At 60.9% G+C, this 12,848-nt stretch overlaps 1 protein-coding gene across 1 annotated transcript in view; it reads right to left on the bottom strand.

Annotated features, from left to right (window-relative positions):
* LOC112478684 (formin-like protein 18) overlaps positions 1 to 10,859 on the bottom strand; it is a 19,845-nt gene extending 8,986 nt beyond the window's left edge. Inside the window, exons 1-2 of the mRNA XM_025045855.1 lie at positions 10,566 to 10,859; positions 7,260 to 7,689 (exon numbers count right to left, since the gene is read on the bottom strand). Of these exons, the coding sequence (XP_024901623.1) occupies positions 7,260 to 7,689; positions 10,566 to 10,859 (724 nt within the window). The remainder of the gene's footprint in view (positions 1 to 7,259; positions 7,690 to 10,565) is intronic.
* Positions 10,860 to 12,848: the final 1,989 nt, after the last annotated feature.

Here is a 12,848-nt window from a genome sequence, read left to right as displayed (position 1 = left end):
ACCCAGCTTCGCTGGCAGCAGCACGCAGCCCCTGCCAGCGATCAATGGAGCCAGATCGCATTTCGCAGAGCCAGGGCAGGGACTGGGATAATGGCCGGGATTGAAAGAGCAAATGCAGCGGTGGGGGAGGGGCGGGAGTCTGGCAAATCCACCTGACACGGCCCCTCCAAAAGCTCCTAGCACCCCAGACAAGCAAGGGGCCCTGCATGGGGGGTGCGGGAACCCTGGAGTGGCTGCTCTTGAAAAATATGAAAAATCAGAGCAAAGTGCTTCCCAGACACCTTCCCACTCTGATAAGAAAATGCTTTCAGCGGCAGCAGGAGAGACGTAAGTCAGACAGTAGTCATTCCTGTAGGGCACGGGGCATTGGATGAAATAAGCACCTCCAAAACCGAGAGGTGCCTGTGGAGTGTGGTACAACCTTTTGTCCAGGTCTGGGAGACCTGCAAAGGAGGATTCAGGCCCCATTTGACAGGGCGATGAGACACAAAGGCAGAATTTCCCACCCAGATGCCGGGAAATTGATCTCGGGAAGGAGAACCGGCTGCAGGAGTCCCAGCCGGAGGTAGTCACTACTGCGGGTGAACTCGTCGCCCAGGTCAGGAGCTAGGCCCCCAGAGGCAGCGGGGCATGGAGGCTGGAGAGACAAACTGGCTCTTCTGCACCCCCAACCAGCACCTGCTACTCAGGGCTCAGCAAAGGGCACCCACCTGGGCAGGTGTGAGGAGCAAAAGCAAAGCCACAGGAAGAAGTGAAGCCCAGCTGCAGACCACCTCGGGTCTGAGGGACAGCCGCGCTATCCTCCGGCTGGAAGGGCCCCCTTCCCTGCTAGGCAGGAAGGCACAGAAATGTGGCCAGACATTTTAGAAGTTCCAAGGACGCTCCAGAAACGGTAAGGCCCAGGGGTCTTCCAATCCCACCTGCACGGTCTCTGTGCCCACGCCCACCCCCAGGGGTCACTCTGATTCCCTGCGCCATGGACGCTGGCTGGAGGGCAGTTCTCAGGCAGCTCAGCCATTTTAGCTCTGGAAAAGAGGGTGGGGGCTGAGACAGGATGAGCACGGGCCAGCCAGGCACTGTGGAGGAACTGGGCCATCAGAGCGGGGAGACCCAGCTGCAAGGGAAGCTAAGCAGGGCAGAAGCCCCCTTCTCCTAGCCTGAGATAAGCAAACATCTTTCTGCAGGGCTTGGAAGAGCTTCTGCACAGGGACACCGCCACCACACCCAGGAGGGACTATGAGGGGGCTCCTCCCTGTCTCTCACACAGGGAAATGGCCTGACCCATGTGAGGTGTCCCTAGGGCCCTGGGTAGGAGGGGTTGTTAGCCTAGCTGAGCTGCCTGTTAGATCCTGCCATCCTCCTGCCGATGGCCCCAACCACACACAGCAGAGCAGCTCGTTCGGGGGCTGGGACAATGACAGCTCCCTGCTGGTCAGTGTCTCAGGTCAGTCAGGTCAGTCAGCTGGCCTCTTGCTGACCACTGGTCACTAGGGCTTCACTCTGGCCAGGCTCTCCCTGTTGGGTCCAGGCCTCTGAGCCTCATTCTCTGCTGTCTGGGACACCCTTGGGAGCCCAAGCTCAGATTTAGGTTCAGGGCTGAGATGCCTCCAAGCCCTGGGCGGTGGGGGGAATCAGCATACAAAACCTACCAGTGAGGCTGGCCCACCTAAGTCATGGCCAGTGACTGCAGAGCCACACTGGCCCAGCTCCACCGCTCACCAGCTAACCTGTTCAGTCAGGCCTTTCCTCTCAGAGCTTCGGTCTCCCCATCTATAAGATGACTTTAAAAATTCCACACCCCACAGGGCGGTGGTAGGGATCGATGAGGTGAAATATGTAATGGCATCTGGTACACCGATGGATAGCGAAAGTTCAATAATCGTAGCCCAAATTCAGGGACCCAGGGATCCACATTCCAGTGTGGCATGTGAAGACCACTGGCCCCTGCCCCGGAACCTTCCAGAGACAGGGCAGGAACCACTCACTCCGACTCCAAGCCCACCAAGGACCCTGTTCTCAGTGCTGTCCAGATGACCACTCCATAGTGAGCTTTGCCCTAGGGACAACAACCCCAGGATCACCCGGCCTGACCTCAAGGGCACCCCCAACGCCAGAAGCCACCACCCTCAGTTCCTGCAGCAGAAGGCCAGACCCTATGCTGCCAGCCAAGGTCTCACCCCAAGGGTGTGCTGGGAGCTGAGCAGGGCCTTTCTGAGCCATGGCACCACCCAGGCTGGCCCTACAGATGGTGACCCCCACCTCCCCTGCCGGAGGCGGCCCCATCTGCTAGCCTAGCTCAGATTGCAGGACTCCCAGCTCGGCTGTGGCCCCAGGCAGTGTAAGGCGATCTGGCTGCCCACAGGGCTGCGGCCCTCACAGCAGCTGAGCCAGATGGGCCAGGGAGCCAGCGAGGACACAGCGAGGCCTGGACACAAGACGCAGGGGAGGCGAACGTGGCTGCAGCGCCCGCTTTTCCCATATTGGCACTGCACATGATTGCTCAGAGCGAAGAGACACAAGCAAAAATGTGCTAGTGCCAAAATCGGCCAAGCAGATGGTACTGGCGTGGGCCCTCTGGGGACAGGCTGGAGGGCTCTCAGCATCCCAGACCCCTGGAAGCAGCCCGTTTCCGACGTCCAGGCCCACTCGGGGGCTAGAAAGGGTGAGGTGCTCCTGAGACACTCGCGGATCTGTCTCTGCTCTGTTTATGGCCCTTCGGTAATTCACTGACCGAGACTGTTCACAGTGAATTCTACCAGTGCCATACACAGAACAGGAGTCGCGCTCTCCGGCCTTCGGACCCTGCAGAGAGACTCCCACCTGGCTCCCAGAGGCTCTCCTCACCCCACCCCTTCACAAGCTTGACATGCCTTGTCTCAGCCCAAGATGACCTTTGGGAGACAGTGACAGTGGGAAAGAAGGGCTGATCTCCTGGCTTTGGAGACGGTGGGCAGAGATGTCCATTTCAAGGTGTTTCTGATCTCAACCTTGAGGCCCACCAGTCCCGTCCACCCTTGCTCAGACTGAGAATGGAGTAAATCCAGCTCAGAGTGACAAAGAGCTAGCCAGATCCACCTCTCTGCCTATCATGCCAGGCCCCAAGTAGACAGTGACCAGTGGGACTTCCAGGGTGCCTCTTCTGGCCTCTGAGCAGACACCATCAGTCCTGCTCCAAGATGCCCTGGTCTCCACCATTCCCCATCCCCCAGCCAGCCAGCCCTGTGGCAGAAACGGAGCTCCAGGGGGCAAACCGAACCTGCCGCTCCCCGAAATCTCATCCCGAACCAGATAAAACTGTGAACCGCCCAGGCTGGGCATCTCTGCTGCAGGCCTGCGGCCAGGACAGGAAGGCAGGTGGGCAGGAAGTCTCGTGGCCAAGGAGGCAGCATGGAGGGAGCTGAGGCACCGCTGCCATCCAGCCAGGAGAGTGGCTTCTGCTGGCTCTGAGGGGACCGCAGAGGAAAGCAGAGGTAGGGAGGCAAGGGAGGTGCCAGAAAAGGTTGCATCAGTGGTTGCCAGAGTGGCTGCCTCGAGAGAAGTCACCATGGTGGCTCCTGCCTCTGGTGCCAAGCGGCCTGGGGAAGGAGGGAGAGAGTCTGTCTCAGGGGAGATGGTGTCCAGGGCAGGAGGGCTGGGGACTCCGGCCTACTTACTCCAGGCCAACCTGGAGCCCAGGGGTCAAGATAGCTAGAAAAGCACCCTGAAAGGGTCAGAGAGAGCACCCCTGGCCCAGAAACTATGAAAACCCCTTGATGATGCTTCTCTCCGTGACCTCAGGGCTGCCTGGAGCCTGGCTGCCTCTCGCACCTCTGCCAAATCCTCACCCACTCTGCCATCATCACATGTGCCCAAGGGACCCAAATCGCTGCTCAATGCACCCCCCTCCCTAATCTGCGAAGACTCCTGTCCTGCTTCAGCACATGCCCACTGCTGGGCTCTGATCTTCCAGAGGCCAACAGTGGGATGGAGGTCTTGGGAAGTCACTCCCTGGCATTCTGCCTCAGTTTCCCCCACTACGACTCTGAACGCAGCTGAAGAAAAGGAGAAGAGACAGACTATCTCCCAGCCTGGGTGGTAGGAGCCTTAGCAAAGGCTGTGGTCCAGTGGAGGTAGTTAGATATCCACAGAGCTCAGGCAATAACCATCGGACTCACCCAAAGGGGCCCTTGAAATGCAGATTATGGGCCCACCCCAAAATCTGCATTTTAATTGGTACCCAGGCAATTCTGCTGGTGGGGGGTGGGGGTGCACATCATCCTTTGAGAAGTGTCTGAGAACTCTTCCCAAAGCCTCCACTATAAGCAATGAGAAGCCTTACTGGGGTACTTAAACAGAACTCTAAATTTCTTTTTCTTTTCTTTGGGGGCGGGGGGAGCAATACCGCACTAGCCTAGCAATAGGCAACCAAGGAGCAGGCGGGGGCCTGAGAAGAGAGGGCTGTAGTTACAGATTCTGTTCTCCCCAGCCCTGGAAATAAGCGAGACCACAGGTAAAGAGAGCCTTGTAACAGGTCGCCAGGGGCTTGGGTGCTCCTTCTGACTAATTGTGGCATCTCTGTGGGGACACTTGGCCTGTTTTCCCCATTTTTTGCAATTGACTTGGGAGAGTGCAGAGAATAGCTTACAAGGCCAAATCCCCTTTCAGCCTCCTGTTCTCGTGGCAAAGCTGGGCGAGGCTCCTCCCCTGCGCCTGCCTCACCCCTGCGAACGCAAATGCGGCAAGACCCAGTGCCGCAGTGCCGGGCGGCGCCACACCCGCCTCCCCCGCCGTGATCCATCCCAGAGCCCAGCCGCACCTCTTCGACCTCAGTCCGGGCGGCCTCAGGCCGGACCCTAGGGAAGTAAGGTCACCTCGCTCTCCCAAAATGGGAAGCAAGGAGAGGTGGGAGGGCATAAGCAGCAAAAGCCTCATTAGAAAGGTCAAAATGGAAAACTTGAGGCCTATGGCTCAAGGTGAGTCCTCCGAGTAACCTCCTCTGCCCTTAGGTGTGTGGGGGGACGTGACCCTGACCTTGAGATCCAAAGGCACAGAAACTCACTCTGGGAGCGGGAAGATGACGGCAAGGCTGTGGAGCAGGATGGTCCCCGTCTCCCACCCTGGCCTGGAGTGATCTCCAGGCAAAGAAAAGAGCATCCGAGCTGGTGTGCACCTACCGGAGACCCGACCTGCAGGCCAGGGTGGGGAGGCCAACAGACAGTGCCACCAAAGCACCCAGAGTACTTGAGGGTCTCACGGGGTGTGTGTGTGTGTGTGTGTGTGTGTGTGTGTGTGTGTGTGTGTGTGTGTTTCCTACACATCCTACTGACCGCCACTCCTAAACTTTGCTAAAGACCATCTTCAGACACCACTGAGTCTCGCTTCCTCTAGAGGTTTCCCTCCCTCCCCGCATTCACCCAGGCACACAGGGTAGGTCCTGTGCTCCCTTCCAGCGCTGGGGGAGTCCCTAGAGGTGAGCCACTGGGACCCGAGGCCCTAAGTACTCTGAGATCCGGGATTTTTCACCATCAGAGGCCCGGCGGCTCGCCCCTTGGCATCTGCGCAACGATTCCTGAGTCCAGGATTCGAGCTGCTCCACCCAAGCCCAGCCCAGTCCTGGTCCCTCTGGTATACATCGAATATCCCCGATGACCAAAGGGCTGGAGGCTGGGGGAGGTTGGGGCTCTCGGACATGCCCAGGGCGTGGTGCCTGCCTCCCTGTCTCCTCACGAGGTTCCGGCGGAGGGGCCCACAGCTTTTTCAACGAGGCCCTAGTCGCCACGCAGCCACCGTCAACGCGGTGACTGGAGCTGTGCGGGCTCAGGACAGGAGCCACTGGGCCCCCTTAATCCGCCTTGTACGGGAAAAGGAATAAACGAAATTCTCACAAGTGAGAATGGTACCCTGGAATTTTTTCTTCTTTGCATAAGGCCGACTTCAGAGGCCCCCCATTCCCCTCCCAGGAACAGGGCCAGGTCATAGAGTGCATAAAGGGGCGACCATGCAGCGGAGGCTGCAGCTCCGCGCCCAGGAGCCTCGCGGGGAATGCACTGGCCAGTCGCGGCTGAGAGCTGAGTGTGGGGCCACCTTCCCTTGGGGCTGCTCAGTCCGCAGTCAGGACAGATTTCTTGGAAGGCTTAGCCTCGACTCGGAGACCTGCCGATCTGGTGCCCGGCGGGCTCACTGCGGGACAGGAAGAGGGTGGTGCGCACCTGTGAAACCCAGTGACACCGCCAGAGGACCAGGGGCGTCGCGTAGACATCCGCCACCTGGCCCCCAGGAGGAAAATCGGACTTTTAATCCTCAAGAGATTTGCGAAGCCCGGCAAAACGCAGAGAGCTGGATTCTCACCTAACGAATGGGGGCGGGGAGGTTGATTAGGGCTGCCGGCTTCTAATCGCTCTGAGCCAGTATTAGCACCCCCAGCCCCCGGCGGGTACGTCTATACGAAGTGTGGGGGAGGCCAGGGACTGGGGGGAAGGGAAAGCGAATGTCTTAGCCTGGAAGGCTCCGCGCAATCGAGCGATCCCTGACTCACGGCCCAGTTCCTAGGATGCGCGCACCGGTGAGGCGTCCGGGGCGCGCCGTCCAGCCGCCGAACCCAGAGCGGAGCCCAGAGGGGCGCAGTGCTCGCGAGCGCTAACCGGAATGGGGGTCGGGGCGTGGAGCGGGTCTCAGCTGCGCGCTCCCAGGCTCCAGTAAGGGCGGCGGCGAAGCAGAGCCGATCTGGAGGTCTGAGAACTGCTTCCCCATCCCCTGCCGAGACTGGGGTGGGGGGCCGTTCTGGGGACACAGAATCGGTAAAGACCCGCCAGAAAGCCCTGAGGGAGCTTCAGATACTAGCTAGCCCTTGGAGCAGGACCTTCCCAGCCCTAGTCGCCGCCCGCCTCGCAGCCCTGCGCTTCCACCTGAGCCCACTAGGGCGGCGAAACGCCGGCGCGACCCCCGGTCGATTCCCCAGGGAGGTGCCAAGGCCCGCGCGATACGCACCTCACCAAGCACAATCGAAAGCACTGAAATCGCGCGGCGGTTCGGGCTGGGGCACAGTGCTGGGCGCACAAGTCTCCACGGGGGGCCCCAGGATCACAGAGCCGCGTGGGCGCCTCGGCCGGAAGGCTGCACTGCCGCGTCATCCCCGAAGGCCGGCCGCGCGGAGCAGACCCCGCCTGCCCGGCGGCCCGCCCGCAACTCCGGTTCAAGCACGGCTCGCCCCGGGGCGCCCGCCTCCACCTTCTCTACGCCGCCCGGCTCTGGCTCCACCTGGCCCCGCCCCAGACACTCACCTGCGCCGGCTCCGGGCTGGGCGCACCGCCGCCTCCCAGCTCCGCGCGTAGTCCACCCGGGAGAAACAAGGCATAAAGGGCCTTCGTTCGGAGCGGGCCGGATGGACGGAACCTGAGGCGCCTCCGGGCCGGGCTGAGGGCGGCGCCCCGAACCTCCACAGCGCGACGCGGGAGGAGGCGGCGCCCGAGCGCGGAGCCCGGCGGGGGAACAAAGAGGACCCAGGATGGGGCCGCGCGCTTCCTGGGTGTCGGGTGACAGGTCTGCTGGGGGAGGCCCCTGCCGGGCCACCTGAGGAGGAGCCACCTCCGCGAGGCAGGCAGAGTAGAGCAGGAGAGGCAAGGGGTCGGGAGCCCGAGGAAAAGGGTTCGCGAGGTGCCTCAGACGGCGCGGCCGTGGAGAGGCCCGCGGATTCCGGCGCGGAGGTGCAGTCTCCACCGAGTGCAGGGATAATGACTCTGGGAGGGTTTACCGCCCCTGAGCCCCGCCCGCCCCCCGCGCCGCACCATTGGCTCAGGTGCCGAGAGGCAGGGGAGGGGCAGGGGGCGGGCCTGGGATGATTCACCTTGAATGTGGCTGGGGTTGGTGCACCGCGCAGGACACGCCCGGCGGGGACTGCGGAGACGCTGGGAGCCCCGCCTGCTCGCCCTCCCCTGCCGGGTCCTGCCCCAAGGGGTCTCGCCGCCCGCCTTGTGTCCCTGCCTCCTACCCTCAGGCTAGGGTGCTGCTGGCCGAGGTGCGCCCCGACGCCCTGCCATCCCACCGCTCTCCGAGCCCGGAGCTAGCCGAGGTGTGTGTAGCGCAGCGTGCTTGGAAATCCGATCCTGGGCTGGGGGAGGGGAAGTGTGTTTGGAGCTAAAACGCACTCTGGGGCCACTTAGACGGATCTCCGCTGTCTTTCCGGGAGAAAGGTGCGCAAGGCTGAGTTGTCTCAGTGGGCCAGCCCCGACCCGGGGGAGCAGGGCTGGAGTGGGGAAGAAGGACTCTCCGCCATGTCTTCACCCACCTACGCTCGCTCAGCTCGGCGGCCTCACAGGTGTCTGGCCACGGCCGCCGCTGGGAACAAAGGCTGCCTGTCCGGGAAGGGAGAGGGGGAGGGGAGCCGCCCCCAGACCCGTTCCCATCTCCCTTCCCCCCACTGCGGCAGTGGTTCCCCCGGGAGCGTGAGGGGCGGGCCAAGACTGGGGCGCGGACACGGATTAGATCCTTTACAGCGGTCCTTGCTCGGATACCACCCCGAGTATTCCGAGAGGCGGGGCAGGGGGGTAGGAGACTCCCAGGCTGTCAGCGTTGGGGTGGCCTCTTCCTCCTTCCCCAGTATCCTGAGCGTGCCCTCCCCCTGCTGCTTTGGGCGCCCTTCCCAGTCCCGGCCCCGCCTGACCGCCCCAGACGGCAACCACAGTTCAAAACCAGATTAAAATAAAACGTTAATCCTTCCTCCTCCCTTTTAGCTTCTAGTCCTCCCAACCGATCCCCGTAGGTCTGGCGGTCGAGAAGCTCTAAAAAGGAAGGTGCTTAGCCGATGCCCCCACCAAATTTGAAGGCCTCTTGTATTAAGACTGAAGACCGTTAGCACCCTGTTCTGCGCGAAGGAAGGGAGTAGGCAGCGGTGATTGGGGGAGGGGCTCTATAGTTCCCATCCGCGTAGCTGCGGAGCCGAGACCCGCGGAGAGATGGTGCGGATATGAACTCATCCGTAGGTCCGATTCCTAGGCGGGGTGTGTTCCGCCCCTGGATGTCGCAGCCCGAGGAGGAGGCAAAACTCTCACCCCAGGGCGAATTGACTGGCGAGTCGCGGGGCCTTGGTGTCCCTCTCGACGCAGCCAGATTGAGGCGAGGTGCGCCAGGCCCCGGACGGGGGAGATCCTGGGCAAGGCACTGGGCCCAACAGATCCAAGGGGTGGGAGGTGGGGGGGGGGTCCACATTAACCCCTCCCGGGCCCGCACACTTTCCCAGACCAGCCAGGTCGCTCTGAACTTCCCTGGCTGCATCCCCACACGGGCCCTACCTGGTCCCCGAGGGCCGTGGGATGCTGGGTGGTAGGGGCGCGGTGTGCCAGGGACTGCTAAGCTGCGAGTGGCCGCCGCGGCCTGCGGCACCCCCTTTATAGCGCGTGCTCCGCCCCCGTGCACAGCGCGCCCCGCCCGGGCCCATTCACCTGCTGTTGAGAACCAGATACCGCACAGCGCAAAGCGAGCCATCGGGCCGCGGGGTCCGGCCGTCGGTGCTGGCGGGGCGGGGGCGCCGCGGAGACAGATCCAGTTTCCACCTTTTCTTAAATGCGCTGCTGAAAGTCGAGACGGCCCCAGCCAGCGTGGCTTTCTCCTCCCTTGGCTCCCCGCGCACCCCGACGCCCCCAACCCCACTCCGGGAGGGGCCGCGAAATTGCACCCGCAAAAGCCTCATGCATATTTTAGGGAGCAGGCCCGGCCGGTAACCCGAGCTGGACTCGAATGGGAAGGGGGCAGTCTCTGGGGACCTGATATCCCCGATCTCTTTCGGCTCCGGGCACAGGCGGGGGAGGAGGTGGCTCGGATCGACCCCAGGTCCTCACTTTGCTGCCCCGTCCTGTGCACCCTACGGCCGCCTGCATCTTGCCCTCCTTCCGCAGGTCGCACGTCTGTCTGCCCCTCAGAGGAACCCTCCTCCACCTAGGGAGACCCTTTCCACCTCGCCACCAACATCCCATTCTGCCCGGAGCCTTGCGTCCGTGACGCATAGTTTTGGGTTCCTGGACCCTTGCGTCAGGCTTAGGAAGGACACCTAAACCTTTAGGAAGGACTGCCTTGCCTACTTCAACCTAGAAGACTCGGCGCCCCTCGCTCCGTCCCCGGACTCGGCCAGTCTCGCTCTTGGTGTCTCGGCTTGTCTCTCTAGCCATCTTAGTTCTTTCCTGGCCTCTGTCCCACTCTGCTTCCCTGACTGCCATCCTCGCCCTCTCCACTGCAGTCCCGGTTGTGCTGAAGATGCCCTCGGTCTCCCTTCCCATGTCACGCGGCAGGGCTGGGGGAAGGGGTATCTGGGGTGCAGACATCCACGACCCACAGACCCGCCCAGGCGGCGACAGTTCTGCCATTGGCCTCGCTCAGGCTGATTGGGTCCCCGCGCTGACCCGGGCCCTCGGCCACACGATACTCGTAGCTAGCATTCCCCCGGGAGACAGAGATGCGGGTTCGGGTCCTCCTGCGCTCCAGTTACCAGCTGCTGCACGATCTCCAGCGATGCACTTCACCTCTCAGAGCCTCAGTGGCCCCTTTTGCAAAATGGATCGAATGACTCCCATCTCGGGAGGGTAAAGAGAATGCACGGGTGGGATCGTGTCTATTTCGTGACCTTCGTCGTTCTCTGCAAACTGCAGAACCCGCGTTATCAGTGCTGTGGACCCTGTACCCTCGCCCCCGTGATGCTTTCCCGGGACCCGCCCCCGGCCGCTGTATTTCTGGCTCTGCCGCTGGAGGTCTTCCCACAAGCACCCCACCCCCACGCCCCACTGCAGCCATGTGCTAGGGGCTCCCGGCTGCTGGCGGAGCCGCAGCGCAGTTTTTCGATCTTGGCCCAGGCCCAAGCCCTCGGGGCTTTGTTCTAGAATCTGGATGTGCATTGGTCCACAATATCAGTAGTGTTGGCAACTCAACTAATCCCCCCGACTTTTTTCGAAAACCTGTGTTGGTGCGTCTGTACGTTTATCTTTCAGCGGTGCACCGTCTCTATCGTTCTCAAAGGGCCAGGAACCCTGAGATTTGGCTCCGGTTGTGGGGAGCCCGGTTGTAGGGGACGATGGGGGTCGGGGGGCGCAGAGACAAACAAATAGCCATCCTGTCTGAGGACTCTAATCAGCTCTTAAAAAAGAGTGGGAAAATGTGGCCGTTACATATCCTGGGAAAATATCCCGGACTTTAAGTGTAAAACGCAAAAGACAGACACATGGGCTTCCGTTTGTGTAAAAACATAAAGGAGGTGTGTGTCTAGGTGTCAGTATTTTTGTGAACAAAACGTCTCCCACCGGAGACTCAAGACACAGGAAACAGGGGTGGCTTCCCTGTAGGAGAACTGGGGGTCAGAGAGCAAGAAACTCTTTTTTCTGAACGTCTTTCTGGACTGTTTGAAGTGTGTGTGTTTATTTACCGTCTGCTTGCATTAAATTTTCAATTTATAAAAGAAAATGCAGGAATTGTTTTTTTAAAAAAATCTGATTCGCGATGCTGAAGCCTGGAGAAATCGAATCAGAGAGGGTGAGCCAGCCTAAGCGGACAGAAGCTGCGTGCGGCGTGGGGGGAGGGGGTGGGAGTGGAGTCGGGGGAGTAGAGGGGTGCGGGAGGGCAGCGGTGCACCACGCAGGGTTCTTCGGCTCCCGGTGGGCGCGGGCCCAGAACGCGTGCTCAGAGCGAGAGGTACCAAGGAGAGAAGGAAGGGCGCGCGGCCGGTGCTTTTATGCAACATGGTCTCCTACCTTCTCCCACCAGGCGACAGACACCCGGACTGAGTTTTGTCCATGGGGCAGTTGAGGTTTGAGCGCCCACCCCAGAGTGTCTGTGACCCGATCAGTGGAGAAGGCTCCTGGCGGGGATAGGGGACTGAGCACTGGTTGAGGGCTCAGGGCGTGGGATCGAGTCCCGCCTCGGTTTCCTCCTCTGTAGCAAAAACTGAGAACACTGGTCGCGCATCCTTATAAAGGAGGCAGGGAGGAAACGGCGCGTGGTCCCTGGAGAGGAGCTCTGTCGGCCAAAGCTCCGCCGGGGATCACTCCAGATCTAAGACCCTAGCTTTCCAATCCGCACCTGGTAGGGCCCTCGCGGCGGACCCCGACAGTCCCGCATCCACTGCACCCTGACGCGGAGCCTGCCAACCAGGCACCACTTGCGGGGAGCCCGGCTCCCAGCCCCAAGGCGGAGGTGATGGCTCCAGGGCTCCAGGCCTTGGAACCCTAAGGTTCTAAGCAGAGACTGGGTCTGCAGTTGGTGGAGGAGAGGACCGAGATTTGGTTTTGGTCACGGGCCATGTTTCATTTCCTGTGTCCAAAGCAGAGTTTAGCTGAAAATTTTAGCCTCCAAACCAGCAAACGCTTTTATTTCTGTTTTGAGATGCTTCAAAGAGTTAGGGCTTAATTGTCTCAAATTAGAATAGTCTGTATTTGTAATCACTTAACAGGTATTTTTGTTGGGCGCCTGCCTGACCTTCCTGAGCCTCGGTTTCTTCATCTGCAAATTGGGAGCTTGTCCAAGTCAGAGGACTGTTGGGGGAATCGAATAATGAAACGTTTTTGTAAGCCCATCGAGAACAGCAAAGTGCTTGCTCAGGAGACAGTTCTTATTAGTCTTGCTGTCGCCATCCAATTTCGAGGAGGTCAAGTGGTCTACCTTTCTTGACTGAGGACTCAAGCGCCCGCGCGGGCGTGGAGCAGTCTTTTCCCTGCTCCCCGGCACGGATGCATATGGAGATGCGTTCGGTTCCTGCGGCTTCGCGTCCCTTCCCCGCTCGCTCCTAGCGCGCGCACCTCCCGGAGCTCACCGACTGTGCGCTGCGCCCGCTGTGCTCATCTCTCCAAGGATGCCTTGGAGCCCCGCGCCCTGCAGGCCCGGGTTCCGGTTCC

The sequence above is a fragment of the Pteropus alecto genome, unplaced genomic scaffold, assembly GCF_000325575.1.
Source record: "Pteropus alecto unplaced genomic scaffold, ASM32557v1 scaffold22, whole genome shotgun sequence".
NCBI classification, from domain to species: Eukaryota; Metazoa; Chordata; class Mammalia; order Chiroptera; family Pteropodidae; genus Pteropus; species Pteropus alecto.
Note: the sequence above shows the minus strand (reverse complement) of the source record. Positions and strands in the feature narration are given on the sequence as shown.